The 17,931-nt window shown below is 42.0% G+C and overlaps 1 protein-coding gene and 1 long non-coding RNA gene across 6 annotated transcripts in view; one reads left to right on the top strand and one right to left on the bottom strand.

The window, feature by feature from the left end:
- The window catches only part of LOC110597677 (uncharacterized), a 136,158-nt gene extending 128,973 nt beyond the window's left edge, over positions 1-7,185 (bottom strand). For 2 of the 4 annotated variants that reach the window (XR_013426660.1, XR_013426659.1), the window contains exon 1: positions 6,905-7,185. This is a non-coding gene — a long non-coding RNA (uncharacterized LOC110597677). The remainder of the gene's footprint in view (positions 1-6,904) is intronic. The other 2 variants (XR_013426661.1, XR_013426658.1) reach the window with 2 other exon arrangements.
- Positions 7,186-7,463: 278 nt separating this feature from the next.
- Klf6 (KLF transcription factor 6) lies at positions 7,464-16,265 on the top strand. 2 transcript variants are annotated; one of them, XM_005320328.5, is made up of 4 exons: positions 7,466-7,815; positions 10,617-11,190; positions 12,535-12,658; positions 13,114-16,265. In XM_005320328.5, exons 1-4 carry the CDS (start codon positions 7,612-7,614, stop codon positions 13,163-13,165), a joined length of 954 nt encoding a protein of 317 aa, XP_005320385.1. In that variant the 5' UTR covers positions 7,466-7,611; the 3' UTR covers positions 13,166-16,265. The 2 variants fall into 2 exon arrangements, with proteins under 2 accessions (XP_077879268.1, XP_005320385.1); XM_078023142.1 differs by lacking the exon at positions 12,535-12,658 and having other exon boundaries at positions 7,464-7,815.
- Positions 16,266-17,931: the final 1,666 nt, after the last annotated feature.

Raw genomic sequence — 17,931 nt, 5'->3', positions numbered from 1 at the left:
GTGAGAGACTTCTTGAGTATTCTTTTCTCTCTGTGTCTCTTTCTTTCACCTTCAATTCTGATCTGTAAAGCAGAGCAATCCATAGGAACCACTGGTGGTGCTAGGAGCAATACTTCAGCTAACATTGAAAAGTGCCTGGGGAGTGGTTCAGGGGAGAAGACATTGTCAGCAGTTGACATTGTTATTGACCCATCTTATAGCATAGGAAACTGAGGCTAATAGATACCAGGTGACTTGTCCAAGCTCACACAACTATTAGGTTTCAGAATTAGGAGCCAGATCTGATAATGTACAACACCTATATTTCCTGTTCTAGCCTATGCCCCACCCAGTGTTTTACTAAAACATTTTCAAATATGCAGAGAAGTTTAAAGTGTTTGCAATCACTCCCATTTATCACCCAGATTCTACAATTATCATTTTAGTGGATTTGCCTCAAGGCAATGTCTATCTATGTATACAGATCATTTCCCATCCACCCATCCATTCATTTGTAGCTCCTTCCCCCTTCTTCCTTCTTCTTCCTCTTTTTCTCAGTCTCAAACTGCATACCTTGGAATACTTCCCCTCTAACATGGCAGCTTGCACATCATTAACTACAGTTTGATATTTGCTTATGGTTTCTCTGTGTCTCTTGATGGGGTTGGATTTGCAGAAAGTTAAATGTGCAGCCTTAAGTATGCTAGTCAATTGGTTTAGACAAATTTAATTGGCTATGTGACCTAAACCTCTATCCAGCCATGGAAATTGCCAACCACTTGGGGAACTCCCTAATGCTCCTTCCAAGTCACATCTCTAGTCATTCCCACCACAAGCAACTGGCATGCTAGTTATTTCACTAAACATCAGTTGTAAGTGTTCTAGAGCTAAAGCTATTTGAATTTTGTTGTGGATATATTTATTTATTTACTTGCTTATTTTTGGTAACAGGGATTGAACCCAGAGGTGCTTAACCACTGAGCCACATCCCAGCCCTTTTTATATTATTTTTTATTTAGAGACAGTGTCTCCCTAAGTTGCATAGGTCCTTGCTAAATTGCTAAGGCTGGCTTTGAACTAGTAATCCTCCTACCTCAGCCTCCTGAGCCCCTGAGATTACAAGAATGAGCCACTGAGCCTGACTGCTGCAGAAATTCTTGTAGACAAAGCTTCTTCCCTCAGTCTGATGTTTCTGAGACCAACTCAAGATGGCTGCATGCTCTTTCTGTGGTGAGCAGCATCATATTCCATAATACTAAAACTCTCACTGATGGACTCCTGAGCAGGGTCCAGCTTTTGATGGGTATAGATAAAGTGGTAGGAGACATCATTTACAATTATCTTGGTAAACATAATCTTTCAGTTCTTTTGGTTAAATGTCTAGAAGAGTGAAGACCTGAGCCAGAGGATAGCTTTATATTTAGTCTTATTAAAAATGGCCAGACCTTCACAAAGGGAAGGTTTTGTCTTCTCGTTAATAAAGAGGACAGGAAAGTTTTTTTGTCACCCATGACACATCTTCATCAGCTCTTGGTGTTGTTAATCTTCTTACTTTTTAGAAAAAACAGTGGATTTTACTTAATTTTTCCTTGATTATGAATAATGTGCACATTTTTAATGTGCTTACTAGCCATTTAAATTTTATAAAATATATGTTGACATTCTTGGCTTATTTTTTGTTTTTTAACATCTATTTTTTTATTTTTTTAAATTTAGTATTGATGTGTATGGGTAATTTTTATATCCCAGATACTACTTTAATTCTAGATGTACAATTTGGAATATGTTCTCTTAATACTACCTGTTTATACATTTTCTTAGTATTACATTTTGATGAAGTTTTAATTTATGATAAAATCTAAATTAATTAGGATTTTTTTCCTTGAAGGGATTGCCTTCTATTTCCCATCCAAGAATCCTTTGCTTACATCCCAAATTATGATATTCTTTCCCTAAGTTTTTCTTCAGGAAGTTATGGGGTGTTTTTTTTTTTTTTGTTTTTCCATTTACTCTACAATCTGTCTCTAATCAATTCTGAATATTGTGTGAAGTAAGACTGTTTCTCCTTCCTTCCTCCCTCCTTCCCTCACTCCTTTTCTTTCTTATTTCATTTTTACTCCATATACATACATCAAAGAGTTCAAGCCTCATTTCTTGAAGACTTTCCTTTCCCTAATGGATTTATGGAACTTCACTTCTGATGAATGAAGAAAGTCTAAAATACAGTTGCTCCCAACCTGATAACAACAAAATCCCAGGTAATCTACAAATTCCTAATTTTCTTTAGCTTATTTAAGAAAGGAGGCCAAAAGTCTCTGTGTATACCAAATCTTAAAGACAGCCAAGAAACTTTGAGAAGAAAGGGTGCTACATGCTATTTTGCCTTTGGCAAAGCAGGAGAAGGCAGTCTCCACAGAAGAAAACACTAATATTGTAATAATTTACTGATGGGTACATGTGGGTACCAAGACTATTTGGAATAAGTAGAATTCCATCCTCACATGCAAGTTCTTCTCCACAGGCCTCCACAAGGTGCTCATGAGAAAATCAGTATGCAGTACAGACTGCACAAACCCCACCAGCATCACCAGGTCTGCTCTCAAAGGAAACAAAAGCCCCTCATTGCAGAGGGAGAGGCAGGATGTCCTCGTAAACTCAAATTCTGTATGCCAGGAAGCCTTACTTTTCTCTTGACAAGGAAACTCCCTCCCATCTACAACTCCTTCTCCAACAAATGCAATTAAGTTTGGATGCTCTGGGGGAAGAGGCAGATAATCTCAGAAAGACCCAGCCCCAAAGCCCAAAGGTGCAGTGTAGGCCTAAAGTCAGAACTTGGAACATCCATACTGTCATTAGGAGCCAACCCCCTTCCCTGCCCCCACCAGGACTCCAGGATAGCACAATGTGAGCAGGAACAGGAATACTGACAACAAAGGTAGGGACCCTAATGGTGGCCCAGGTAGCCCCTGCAAGAACCTGTTGGGAAGAAGTCAGTGGAGAAGTCTCTTCTTACTATTATATTTTTAGAGAAAGGCTTCTAGAGCAAAGATCTTAGACATGCATGAAATCTCCCCTAACAATGCCCAGAACCATCACCATCATTGTACTTAGCACACTGCATATGTTGATTAAGTTAAAAACTATCCCTAAGAGCTGGGCGTGGTAGTACATACAGGTAATCCCAATGACTGTGGCACCTGAGGCAAAAGGATCACACATTTAATGCCAGCTTCAGCAATTTAGGGAGACTTTGTCTTAAAGTTAAAAAATAAATAAAAATGATTGGATTGATATTGGCCAAATTATGTTGTTATATGTGTGCATGTGCAAATATGTAATGACAAATCCCACCATCATGTACAACTATAAGGCACCAATAAAAAAAAAAATGTGAGGGGGGGAAAGACTGGGAATGTTTGATTCCCATTAAAACAAAAAAAAGTCAGTAAGGTATTTTCCTTTGTTAGCTATTCTCTGCACTGTTATTTCAAAGAATGAATCTTGACCTGAAATATAATGTAGTAATTTTTTTCCTAGTTTAAAAAAAAAAAAAAGGCTGTATGGAGGGATGACAACTTACACTGTTTGCACAGAACTACAAGCAACTAGGATAGCAAATAAACATTTTACACCTATATATCTCTCATGCAATTAATCAAAATATTTTCTTAAAATTATATTTTATACAACTAAATTAAACAAATGGAATGAAGGGTTAATTAATCAATTTGCTCTAGGATAAACAACATACTGATGATGACACCAGAAACAAACAAAATTGACTTCTTGACCAACAATGGGAGCATTCTCTACCAACCTAATTAGGAGGCATTACTGGAATTATCCTCAGAACAGACTTTTAAGGGTCCTCTTAAAAGCCCCTTTTGAATAATCTAGAAGAGGGAGATCAAAAGCACTCCAAACCAAGATACCATCCAATAATCTTTAGGGTTAAAATGCAAACTTAGTTTAAACAACAGATTGTAAACAACACACAACTCCTGATGTGTGGAAGAAAGTGCAGGATGAGGTGGAGGTGAAGGTGCCAGGCAATTGCACAAGATTCAGGCAGCAGACCCCTTATGGCCCAGGAATGTGAAAAGGAGCCTGGGGCCATCACACAGAACAGGTCCTGACTCCATGGAGACAGTGGTAGTGGTGCAGTTGTGGGCAGGCGGGTAGACAGAAGAGGCGAGCAGATGAGGGTGAGTTAAAGGAATGCTTGCCCCCAGTTGGAATTTATTACTTTCTCTCCAGGACAGGGGAGGGGTTGTGTGGCAGGAGCAAGAATCTTCAGTCTTTGGAAAAGAGAGGAAAAAATAGCTCTTGTGGAAATAGGCCTAACTTTGCCTCTAATTTGCTCTGTGACCTGCAAAGTTGACTTCATTTTACTGTTTCATTTGTTTGGGGAAGGGATTATAAAGTAAACACCAAGAGCAAACTCAGAAACTGATAAATGTTGAATAAGTGAATATTGTTTTCAGTTTATCGACTACTATCTGCCACAGACTAGGTATTTTATTTTATTTTTTTTAATATATTTTTTTAAGAGAGAATGAGAGAGAGAGAGAGAGAGAGAGAGAGAGAGAGAGAGAGAGAGAGAGAGAGAGAGAATTTTTTTTTAATATTTATTTTTTAGTTTTCAACGGACACAACATCTTTGTTTGTATGTGATGCTGAGGATTGAACCCGGGCCGCAGGCATGCCAGGCCAGCGCTACCGCTTGAGCCACATCCCCAGCCCCCAGACTAGGTATTTTAATACATTCTCTTCTAATTATATCAAACTGAAAACAACAACAACAACAACAACAAAAAACTACCATTTAAAAAATTTTTCCTATTTAAATAATGTGGCCAAAGTCTCACATGCTATATGGATAGCTAGAGTATAAAGTTTATCTTTTTATTCCAGAACATATTTTCTCCTCTGAATGAATCTGGCTCCTGACTCTTTGTTGCTCTTTTGAACAACTAGACATAACTAGCATCCTTCAGCTCTCATGTGTATTCTTTTTCACATACAAAACGAATGATATTTTCCCATCCAAGAGCTACCTGCTTAGTATTAGTGGAAATGCCTTTCTTTTAAGCTATGACCTCCTGTCTCCTCCCCCAACCATTACAGGGACTTTTGCCTATTTTGTATATGTATATATACTGATATGTGGCCATGTAACAGGATATGAATAATGTGTTCCCAATGGCTAATGAGTGCACCAGGAAGTCAAAGAATTCATTCTATTTGAAATCCGGCCTATGTGCTCCATTTTTACATTTTTAATTTTTTTCCTAAAAATTAGATTTTGATTGCATATGTATTACCTCCAATTAGGTACACTCTTATAAAAAAATAAACTATACCATCTTCTAGGTGACAGGAAGTATATGTAAAAGACAAGCACAATTTTACATTCTATAGGAATGTATACAAAGACACTTATTAAAACAATAACTCCTGTCCACAAGCTAAGTTTGGACAATGTTACTATAATACTTTAAAGGACTCCCAGAGAGCCTTGACTAACACAGGACACTGACCCTCTTAAGGTTTCCCTGACTTGGTCAACATCTCTTCCCTTCACTTTTCATGAGTTCTACCTTGTCTGGTGTCATTCAAGATTTGACCTGATTCTTGCTTCCTTTGGTAATACAAGGGCCAAGGTTACCAGCTTGCTGATAATGACAGAGAAAACCAGAGCCCAGAATAACAATTTACCAAAGGCTACGAGTTGCTGGTTACTGAAAGGTTGGCTCAATTTGTGGACTGTTTAAAGAAAATCCATTTCCATTTTTCCTTCTTGGACATGGACTAGGTACATGTCCCTTTGTTGCTAGGATAAATATGATGGACACAGGTCATCTTCTTCACAGATCATATGTAACAGGTACAATAAAATAATAATTTTACAGAACTTTGATTCACAAAGGTCCCTGACTAGAACCTTATGTGCTCATAATCCTGCCATGAGTCTGCTCTAATCTTCTAAAATTAAATAAAGTCCTCTAAAATTATCATATATATTTTAAAATGTTTAAAAAATAGTGTCCACTAAACACTACTTTTTAAATGAAAACTATAAAAGTAGTCACAACTGTTTTTCATTTTGAATTTTTGAATTTCACTGAGTTGAAATTTCATTTTGAAATGTCCATCCTTCATGTTTTGGGGACTGTTCTTGAAAATGAATATTAAATTTCAGGGGACAATATATACATATTTTTAAAAGTCAGAAAGAAAGAAAAGAAAAAGAAACCACATTGAAAGTCTCAACTTTACCGAATTATTTACACATTCATGGGAAACCCTCCTTGTTAAGCTTGGTGAGGAGGGTGCCTTCCACAAGATAAACAAACTTCTCCCAATTAGAAGCAGACGACAGTCTTTTCTTAGAATCTGAGTTATTCCACAAGTACCAAGAAAAACAACTTACTGATCCCTGGTTTTCAAACTTTAACTAGCAACAGAATATTGTGGGGAGCTTGTTAAAAATCCGTAGTTTGGGGGTGGAACCTTAAAAATTATACTTCTAACATATTTAGAGGCAAAATTTGGTTCACAGAATTTCAGACTTTCCTTGCCTTTCCCGCAGGCCAGGCAAGTACTATACCTCCGGGTACTCAGGGGTGTCCCCTAAGCTTGAGCGTGAGAGCAGACAAAATAGGAATCCAGGGGATGCGGTTCCACGGAACCCTTGTCCCAGATCCCAGGGTAAGGGGGCTCTATGCGCCCAAGGTCCCATCTGCCCTGCCCTACCGTCCGACCCCTCACCACACCTGTAGGGCCCGGGCCCACTGGCCTGTGTGTCCCTCCCACGGGTCATGCCGAAGGATGGAGGGGACAGAGGAGGACAGAGAGGGAAGAAGGGGGGCAGAGGAAGACTGGATGGCCCCGAGAACACAAGGAACGCCACAGCCCTGAGTACCGAGGGGATCAGTGGGATGGAGAAGGACAAGGCGGCGGGAAGTAGGGGACCGGGCAGCTGGCCGAAAGCGGCGTGACTGCAGGGGTACTTTGCCGGAACAGGGACTCGCGCGGTGGCAGGTCCTAGTCGGGTGACCCGGACCGTAGGACTCGGCCGGGAGACCGAACTGGTGACGCTGGCCGGCCGGGTTCCCCGGCCCGGCCGCCCTAGCCCCGGTTGCGGGACTGCAGCGCTCTGCCGCGCACCTCCCAGCGCCGACTCCTTCGGCGCGAGGCGGCCCGCGCCTTATATAGCCTGCTAAAAATAGCCTGCAAGGCCCCTTTCCAATCAGAGCGGGCAGAGTTCGAATTGAGCCAATGGAGAGGGCTGTGATGGAGAGGCTCGGTCACGCCAGGCGGGGCCGCTGTGTGTCACCACCCGCGATTGGTCCGAGCTGACATCATCTGCGCGCAGCCCCCGGGCCGGGCGCGGCGGGATTGGGTAGCGCGCGGGGCGGGCGCGGGGCTAGTCACGTGGGGGGAGGAGGAGTGGGGGGAGCCAGGCGGGGGAGGAGGGGGGTGGCTGGCAGCGGAGCTTTGAATAGGGAAGTTTTGCAGGGGTTACGTTTGCAGTCAGTCCGGTGTTTGCAAATATTGTGTGGGCTCCGCGCGCTGCGGGCTGCGGGAGGGTCCGGACCGGGCGTCTGATTGCCGTGCCATTGAGTTTGCATGAAACTTTCACCTGCGCTCGCGGGGAGAGTTTCGGCTCCGACTCCAGACCGCACACCTCCCTGTTTTCCCGACAGCGGGGACTGTCTTTTCCAAACCGACATGGATGTGCTCCCAATGTGCAGCATCTTCCAGGAACTCCAGATTGTGCACGAAACGGGCTACTTCTCGGCTCTGCCGTCCCTGGAGGAATATTGGCAACAGGTAAATAGAGATTTTCACGTGCCCGGTGCGCCGAGGAGGGAGTGCGCGGAGGCGCAGGCAAGATGGTGTGTGCTTGGAAGTGCATCTTTTTATGATTATTATTATTGTTAGTGTAAATTTTTTTAAATTAAAATAATTATCTTAAAATGTCCTTCTGCTGCCTCCGGTGTGGAAGGCGCTCTAAAATGGGCCTTGTCCAGCGTGGAGCAGAGTTGTCATTTGAGTAGAGCGGAGCCGCGCTTCGTTGTTCCCAGTGTTTTTGCCGTTCCGGAGCTTCTGAACAGCATCCACCCGAGGGGAAACCCAAACTCCTCGGCCTCATCCCGGCCCGAGCCCTTGGCACAAGTTTGGGGCTTGTACCAGGTCCAAACTCCACAGCTGGACCTTGTCATATGAACGAACTTGTCTTGACTGCCAAGGGATTTTTTTTTTTTTTGGAAAGGGATTTTGTTTTTGTTTTGCTTTATAGTGTTTGTACATACAGTTTTTTAAATCTAAAATTTTGCCAGCGAAACGTAGACCAGGTTTTTTCCCCCTCCCTCTAGGCTATTTTCAGTTTCTTTTCCCTCTTTGGATTTCTTAACATTTGCCTAGGTCTGCCTTATTTTTCTTACCTGCTTCTCTTGTTTACCAGGGGAAGAGGGGGGGTGCTGTTTGCACACCAGTGACTTGTCAGTCATATGACAATGAGCCCGTCCTAGTTGCTTCAAGTCTTAGTTTGGGAAGAGCCTCGGTTTCCGGCATTTTGGTAGATGGGAAATTTGGGCATGGGAAATTGGAGAAACTTAATATTTTCCCGTTCTGATTCTTAGGATTGCTTGAGGGATGAGAGCCTTTAACACTTGACCCATTGTTTTTAAAAAGATAGAAAGAGGGTTTGGTGTTGCCTCTCTGCCCTGCTGTGCTGTTTGTTTTTTGTCACGAAGTGAATTAGCAGATCAAATGTATTCTGTGGATTTCAAAGCCTAGAAAGCTTTGAAGAAGGATGAAATGCAAAGCTTTGCACCCTTCTCATGCCTGCTTAATTGTTCCCGATCCTCTCCTGCCTCCTTTTCCCTTGTCCCCCTCCCCCCTTTTTCCTCCTCAAAGAAGCTGCTCCCTAGGACGTGATTGAAATTGATCTAAGTAGTTTCCTTCGGGCATTTGGGATTTGGGCAACAAGCCAGACTTGGCTCCTGGTGGCCTTCAGAGGCTTTTAAACTCTCAGAGAGCTTCCTTCAGGTCTCTGGTGCTCATCAGCATAATGGAGATTTTAAATTGGCTAGATTATTAAAGTTTAACAAGATCTCAATAAATGTGCTTTTCTTTTTCTTTGGAACAACAATAAAATGTATCGCCGCCTCTCTTCAGAACACCATAGTATGCATTGCAACTCAGACACCTAATTTTAGGGGGAAAGAGAAAGAGAAAACAATGCCCCCCCCACTCCCGGCTTGCTCATGCTTGCTGCATGAAGAGTCTTCGGGGAGGGGGAAGAATGTACATATTATCATGACAGGAGGCATATCGCTAAGTAAGCTGGAGCCTTTGAGTAGCCTGTGCTCAGGATGGCCCGTGTCCCCAAAATGATTTGTTGTAAAGAGCAGTTTGGTGTCAAAATTTAAATCTGTATAGACTTGCCAGTAGCACAGACAACCCTATATGGCCATGCAGGCAAACTAGTGAAAATCAGGGCAGACATAATTTAATCCTAAAATGTTTCCTACCATTTTTCTTTTCCAGTGGCTAGAAAGTTTGAAATGGTGGGGAGAGGGGATGCTGATCTCGGCAGTTGTAGCTTCTTGAAAGGTTGGTTGTGGGGCTGGGGAGGGGCACCCTGTCCATGACACACTGCATGTATATTTGAACCGGGCCCTTATTTGGCTGCTGGTCAGAATTTCAAAAGGAAGTCTCCTTTGGCATTGCGTGAAAGAAATAGGAGTGATGACTCATACAGTTGTACTCTTGGCCAGTAGATAAAGTTCTTGTTCATTGTGGGACTCCCAGCAGGGCTGTGGAGTAATTTCCCCCTTGCATCCTTTACAATAGCAGATGGCCATTCTGGAATTATTCCTCCACTCCTGTTGCTGAAGTCTCTTGTTTCCCTCTGACCACTGTAGAAGTAATTAAAGTTTTGTGGAATACATGGCCCTGCATTTGGGAATGGCATTCTTTGAAAACATACTAGGTCTCTGCTACACAGGAAATGGGTGGTTTCTCTGCAACTCCATTGATGTCCCTGAATGCAGACAGCTAGTTGCTGTCTCCTTTCTTGAGTGTGGCCCTGTGTTGTCAGCTGTGTCCCTAAGGGGGTCCATCAGAACATCCTGTGTACTGTGCAGTCTTTTCTGTCTTGTGTGGATACTTGTGGCGTGTGAACGGTGGATGGCTGGGGCTTTCCTTAGCACACATGGTTCTTGAGAATGTCAAGAGAATCTGGTTAAACCTGTTGGGGGGGTATGTGTGGCTGATTTTCTTTGTGTGGTTTACTGGGAGACTCATTAGAAATGTCAACACTTGTAACTATAACAACAAAACAGGCTTAGTGATCATCACTCCTGTGGCCGTTGGTCCAGCATTGGGGAAGCCTAGAGAGGTTTTACCCTCTGCATTTCCTTCTGATTGTTGCCATTCCTAGAAATGAATTTCCTCTAACTCTCATAAGGTCACAGATTCTGATTACAGAAGGTGTTCTGCTCATAGTGAGTGACACTGCCACAGTTTACCTGTCCTTTGTTCTTGCATGTTTTGCAAATGTGCTTTTGGTTCCAGTCTTGGTAGCCTTATCAATCACGTGCCTTTTTTCCATTCATTTTGCACAGACCTGCCTGGAGTTGGAACGTTACCTCCAGAGTGAGCCCTGCTATGTTTCAGCCTCAGAAATCAAATTTGACAGCCAGGAAGATCTGTGGACCAAAATCATTCTGGCTCGGGAGAAAAAGGAGGAATCAGAACTGAAGATTTCTTCTAGCCCCCCGGAGGACACTCTGATCAGCCCCAGCTTCAGTTACAACTTAGAGACCAACAGCCTCAACTCAGATGTCAGCAGCGAATCATCTGACAGCTCAGAGGAACTTTCACCCACTACCAAGTTCACCTCTGACCCCATCAGCGAAGTCTTGGTCAATTCAGGAAATCTGAGCTCCTCTGTAACGTCCACGCCTCCTTCTTCTCCAGAACTGAGCAGAGAACCTTCTCAACTGTGGGGTTGTGTGCCTGGAGAGCTACCTTCACCAGGGAAGGTGCGCAGTGGGACTTCGGGGAAGCCGGGTGACAAGGGTAGTGGCGACGCCTCTCCAGACGGCAGGAGGAGGGTACATCGATGCCACTTTAACGGCTGCAGAAAAGTTTACACCAAAAGCTCCCACTTGAAAGCACACCAGCGTACTCACACAGGTCAGTCCCCTCATGGACCTGGGAGGTCGGCCGCTGTGGGGCGCCACTGAATTTCACCAGCCCTGGGAGGGAGCCAAGTCTCATCAAACAAATCCTCACTTCCTAAATTCTGGTCACCAAAGACTTGGGTCTCTTTGGAGTTCAGAGTATAATCTTACAGGATGGACAATGGAATTAGATTAAGCAAAACAAGAGGCTAGACGGTATTTTCCATGGACACCCAAACCTCCACCCACTCAGAAATCCAGTTGGTCAAGGTCCATGGTGCTCATTTACCAGTGTACGTGTTATGTTGGGTTGCTCCTCATTTTTTAAATGAAATTCCAGGAACAGGACAGAGGGTCCCTGGGCAACCATGGAGTGAATTAGTATTAATGGTGATGGTGTGAGGTCTGAGTGATACCCATGTGTTCTGGAAGCACCAGTATTGATCAGTGGTGTTTATTGAGAATATCTTTGTGTCATATAGCCTTTGTTTTCTGATACCCCTTAGCTCAGCAGTGACTTCTTAATGAAACCCCACAACTTAGATGAAAGGTCTCAAATACCTTGAGGATGTTTAGGGTCACTGGTGAAGAGTCACAGATAATTTTGAGCTGGGAATATTCTAGTGCTATGAATTCTTATCTTACCAACAGGAGAGCAAATTGCTGGGAGATGAAATCAGGGTCTTGAAAATCCAGCTTATTGACAGAGATAAGAAGGGGACATGAGGAATCTGTCCCAAATGGACTTTAGCTTTTTTTTCTTTTCTTTTTTTTTTTTTTTTTTTTTTTATTCTCAGCACTTTTATTGAACTCATATTTATAATTTGACCAGGCAATGAAGTCAACTTTGATTGCCATTTAGAAAGTGATTTGGAAGCCTTGGAATGAGATTTTCCAGAAACTCATGACTTCAGTGTTGTAGACTATAGAAGGTCCCAGAGGAAACTACAGAGACTCATTCCATGGGGAAGTGAGTAAGGAACAAAATAGTGCTGGAGGGAAACAGTTTCCATGGAGAAAGCAATAAAACTCTGCCCTGCACAAGGCTGTGGAACCAGTGGGCTGACACCTCACCTCCCAAGTATTTCACCAGCCTGAGTAATTGTCATTGTTATATGTTGACTTGGATTTTGCTAGCATGGCCTTGGCCAAACTTGGGTCCCTGAAACAACAGTTAGAAGCCTAGGCTAGGTCAGGAAAAAATTCTGCTTGTTCCCTTTAGAGCTCCAGGTATGGTCCCTAATTGAGGGCCCAGGGACTCTGAGCTTTCCTCCCGCCACCACATGTGTTGTCGAATGCCTCTCCCCTCAGCGTGTCAGTGAAGTCATGGCGCGCTTGTCATGTGCTCTCTTCCCAGGAGAAAAGCCTTACAGATGCTCATGGGAAGGGTGTGAGTGGCGTTTTGCAAGAAGTGATGAGTTAACCAGACACTTCCGAAAGCACACCGGTGCCAAGCCTTTTAAATGCTCTCACTGTGACAGGTACGTGCATGAGGGCTGTGTGAGTGTCATGACCAGAGCAGGGTGGGTGTTCCTAGACCTCTGAAGGAAGCCCACAGTTTCCTGCCATTGGTTGACATTTCTTTTTAAGCCTGAGGCTCTTTAGAAAGCCCCTGGTCTGTGAACAGTCCATGTTAGGAAGCCTGTACTAGGTGTATGTGAGCCCAGAGTGACTTCATGTATTCTTAAGAATTGGCCTACAACAGTTTTCAACTTTAAAGAATTAGAAATGAGGTTAGTTCAGATTTTCCAAGATTGGAGACCTTCTTAGTTTGCCTTCCTGAAAGTTAGGGTTTCCTATCCCTGAACTTGGAGGCCATCTCACCTTTCCTTCCAGAGGAGTCAGGTTGGGTAGTACAGGAGAGTGAGTGAGGCCTTTGGTATATAACACAGCCAGGGAGGAAACCTAACTTTTTTGCTTCTGATTTACCCTGCAGGTGTTTCTCCAGGTCTGACCACCTGGCCCTGCACATGAAGAGGCACCTCTGAGGGAGCAGAGGGGTGATTCCTGTAGGCTAAAAGGCTTCCAGGCTGAGAGAAGGCCGTGGAAGGAGGGATGCGTGTTCCAGCCAAAGCATGCCATTTTGCACCTATCCAGTTGCCTCCAGGGCCTCTCTTTTGAAGGTCTTTTGAGGGCTAAAAAAGTCATGTAAGAAGCAGCATAGCACCCATGGTGCATGGTGTTTGGGTGACCCTGGACTCGCCACTGGTACCTAACCTTCTGAGAGGCTCCCGAGCCTTTGCTGTGAGCATGCGCACTGAGAATGTTAATGGTTGGGTTGACTGTATGTTGAGGATCTATTACTGACTGTATGATGAGGCAGACTTTTTTTCCCCTTGTAGTACCAAAACTGCAAGAGATGGAAACAAAAAGTTGTTTGAATGTTTTGTGTGTAAGGAGTATACCATGAGATGAGACGACCACCAATCATTTCCTGGGGGGTGTCTGCACCTTAGAAAAAAAAACAAAAACAAACAAAGAAAAAAAAAACACAAAAAAAAACAAACAAAAAAAAAAAAAAGAAGGAGGAGGAGGAAAAACTTGGAGGGTGGGAGTGGGAACTCAGGACCCCAGAGCAGAGGGTGGTATGAGCAGGGGGAGCCCTGTCCCCCTTCCTGTGTGAGAGGAACTTATGGTGTCTGGTGCAGCTATTAAATGTGCAATGTGTCAAGTAGCTTGTTTTACTTGCTACAACAGAGCTCATTTGTAACCCATTGTATAAGCTGTATTTACAAATATAACGCAATGATGATTTTTTCCTTATAATACAAAAAGTCATGCATGGTCTGGGGAACTATATGCTTTTCCATTTTTAAATCCGGACTGCAATCTCAATTTCAAATAACAAGCAGCTCAGATACAATTTGTCTAGTACAGTGAACCCTGGCTACCTGGGCCTGGCAAGACATGATTTTCCCCTTTCTATTTTATAACACTCCCCTTCCAAAAAGGTGTTGTGCAGCTGAGGATTATTTTTTAAATGATTCTGAATTTGAATTAACTTTTTGGAGAATTTTATGATGCCCTTTGAAGAAACTGGACATGTATCAATTGTCTAAAGGCTGGGGCTGGAAATTGCTAGTCTAATGTTACATTAGGCTGAGAATCTACAATTTTTCTTAGATGGGTGGATAGAACCACTAAAGCTTGGAAACTTTTCCCATGCAGCTGTGTTTCTCTTATTTATGCCTTGAGGACTCATTCTGGTTTTCTAGCTGTTAATGCACTGTTGACCTTCATAATGGTGCCTTATGCAAGTGACCCCTTATGTAGGGGTCTCATACAGGGGTGTGGGTGACGCATGCTTTATTACGGCTCTTTCTTCACCTGGCAGTGTACTGTATCAATGTATAATAGGGAAAAAAGAAAAAGGAAAAAAAAATAATAAACCTCTTTTAAGGTCCTCCTTCACAAAGACAAATAGATGCGAACTCTCTTGACATGTCAGTATTCGTTCAATATTTTAGACAACTTGACCGTCAGTGTTAAAATGGAAAAAAAAGAAAAACTTAAAAACTCATGCTAATTGAAAAACCTGACCAATTCTGCCACCTCAAGACTTTCACATAGACCTTGCACAACAATTGTATAGATTACACACCGGCTGTATTTAATATGTAATGTTTTCACACATATTAAAGATACAGAAGTATAAAAAATGTCAATGTATTTGCTTAAAAGGCACAAGTTTCACATATCTATCTAGCTATCTGTTGGTAATGCAGAAAGTATGCTACTTTTTTTTTAAAAAGTGGGCAGAATTCTTGTGTATGTATATCTGTGTGTATAGTATGTGTATGTGTGTGTATATATATATATATATGTTATATATATATATAGATAATATATAAATATTTTTTTTAAGAAGAAACTAGAATGTTTAGCTAGAAAATTCTACAGCCTGTGAAGAAATATTTCAAAATGGCCATAAAGGAGGTAAAAATGAAAACTATAACCTAACTTTTATAGAGGCTTTATCTTTAATTTAAAGATTTGCTGAAGACTCTCTTGGCATTGAATCTATTCCAAACTGCTGACTTTGCTTACCAATGTCAGCGAGGCTGGAATTGACTACTTTTGGCCATTCACAAGAAGCAAGAACAGAATACCAGCACACCAGTTGGACTCAGACACAAGGTTTTGATTTGAATTTCAGCCTTATTAGAAGATCTAACCTAAGAGTAAGCTAATTACAGGGATTCTTTTTTAGAACACTTTTTATGCAGATGAAACTATTTTTTTCCAGCATGTAGATTCTCCCATTTTCTCCAAGGAGTAATTTCCCCGAATTGGCATACCACAGCACTGACAGCTGATGTTCCTTCCAGCTGCTAGCCTGTGGGTGTGGATCTTTTCTTTTTGTGTACACACACACACACACATACACACACACACACACACACACACACACACACACACACACACACACACACACGAGAGTCCGGCTGGGCTGGTATTTTGTTTTCTCTTCCTGGAAATGAGCAGTACTTAAAGCTCACATAACTGGTTTTATCTGGGCTGATGAATACATTTACCTAAAAACTTCTTTCATTTTGCTTAGGGGGGAAATGCACTTTTCATTTGGCAGTTCAAAATCCAAGCATTTGATTTGCTGGGTTTTGGAAAACTCCTTTTTTGGCCCTGCTGTGTGCTTAGCCATAACAATTCCATTAAGCAAGAAGGTAAACAAAAGACAAAAAGAAACTTGCACTGGCTTGTCTCACTTATGAAACACCATCAGAGTTGTTTGACAGGGTGGGGCTGGATGCCATATATGTCAATGCCTGTAATTTTCATAATAAGCAAGTACATAAAGAAGTACATTCTGTTCAGGTGATAACTGAGCCTCAATCAAGCAGAAACTTTTTGCTTGAAATTAAAAACAAAAATTTCTATTAGTGAAATTTCTTTTTGTTGTTTTATGTTTGTTTTTTTTTTGGAAGCACCCTGTTATCTAAAGAATCTTTGTAAGATTTTTGTAAAATTTTGTTTTACAAGATTTTATTTGAAATTGTTTTTTGCAAGATTGTTATATTTCTGTATGAATGTATTTTTTATTGGAATAACATAAAAGAATTCTTATCAGCATCTGAGTCTGGTTTTTTTTTGGGGGGGGGTAGGAGGGAGGGGATTATTGAAGTGAATTCCTGCTGCATTGCTCACCCTGGCTTCCTCTGGGGAAACTCCATTGTGCAATTCTGAGAGCCATTTGCCTACCTCAGTGCCTTCCCACTTAATTCCCACTGTCCCTGGAGCTGGGGGGAGGTGGCTGGAAATGCTTCCCTTGAAATGCACTGAATACTCCTCCAAATTCAGATCAAAACAACCCTAGGCTCTGGGATGGAGTAGGAAGACACTTGCTTCATTTCATCTTCCTGTCATATTGCAGAAGCATTGTCTGCACAGTGACAAATTCTAGTGGCTCCTGCTCTATCCAGTAGTCCTGTGCAGGTAACAGAACTAGATTCCTCCTTCCTGGACCCATTCTGGCCACACATCTGGCAGTAAAAAGGGTAAAGGTGCCAGGGTTTGACAGAGGGATGTCAAGCCAGAAAGCTTGCTCTTCCTCCCATCGTCCTTTGCTGGTTATCTTTGTAAAGTTGGATAGAAAGTAAAAAATCACCTCATTGCCATGATTTTGTATTTTGTTTATAAAAGACCAATAGGAGGCATTAAATGTAGTTTGTTTGAAAATAAAATAGGCAGTTCTTTGTCTTTTAGAGCAACATTTTTTGTGAGTAGCTTTAGATGTCAGTCTCAGTTTTGCTTTACTGAATGAATCACGGCAAATTGATCTATCTAGGAGTCCATTTTCAGATTACATTAAGCCAATCAGTAGTGATAGGGTAAATCTATGTGTGTTTCCCTGGGAACAAGCTTCTTCGTGTTGTTCTTAGCTCCATAGTAAGGATTGTCTCCATTTTGGTAGTGAAATCGTTCCCTGCTCTCCTTTGTAATAGATTTTTATCTTGTTAAACATGTGAGGTGCTGTTCATTCTATAATTAGGGAGGGGAAATTTAAATCCACTAGATTAGGAATTTTAGAAAATTCTTTTTTCTATAACCACAGTAAAAATATCGGCCATTTGAAAAGAGTTGCATCTGGGCAGGGCACAGGGAACAGATGACATTTTTGTCAGAGCTCATGGGTGTGTTTCATTCCAAAGCATATGTCGGGATGACTAACGGTTGGATTGCCCTGACTGTACAGTCTAAATAAAGTCTTGATAATGCATTCTCAGTTACTATTAAGACTTGACCGCTTTGTCATGCAAAGTCTATGCTGAACAGCTCAGTTATGTTCAAATAAGGCTCTGAGGAATCAGCTGCAAACTTAGGATATTTATAGAAGTATAAAAAATTTCAGTCTGCTTAACAAATTTTTGAAAAGCTAGCTACAAGGAAAGAAATATTCCTGCTATAATAAGCTGTATGCTTCTAGAACATTTTGCCGAGGTATGTTGGGCCTCAGTTTGCTTATTGCTAAAATAGTATGGGCTAGGTCACATGTTTCTAGCATCTTTATGGCACTACAATTCTGTGGTCTGTGAGTATAGGGTGGACTTCAAATTACATGGTCATGTCTTCAGACTGCTTGGCTCAGATCTAGAAAAAAAATTTTTGTGCTATAGGAGAAGGTATTGTTAAAGAAATTTACTCTAAAAATGGAAAATAGAACCCTCTCCAACTGCCCTTTTACCCTTTAAGTTATTCAGGCATTTGATGCTATATAGTGTGCATTTTTAAAAATTAA

This window comes from Ictidomys tridecemlineatus, chromosome 10 (genome assembly GCF_052094955.1).
Source record: "Ictidomys tridecemlineatus isolate mIctTri1 chromosome 10, mIctTri1.hap1, whole genome shotgun sequence".
Classification (NCBI taxonomy): Eukaryota; Metazoa; Chordata; class Mammalia; order Rodentia; family Sciuridae; genus Ictidomys; species Ictidomys tridecemlineatus.
Note: the sequence above shows the minus strand (reverse complement) of the source record. Positions and strands in the feature narration are given on the sequence as shown.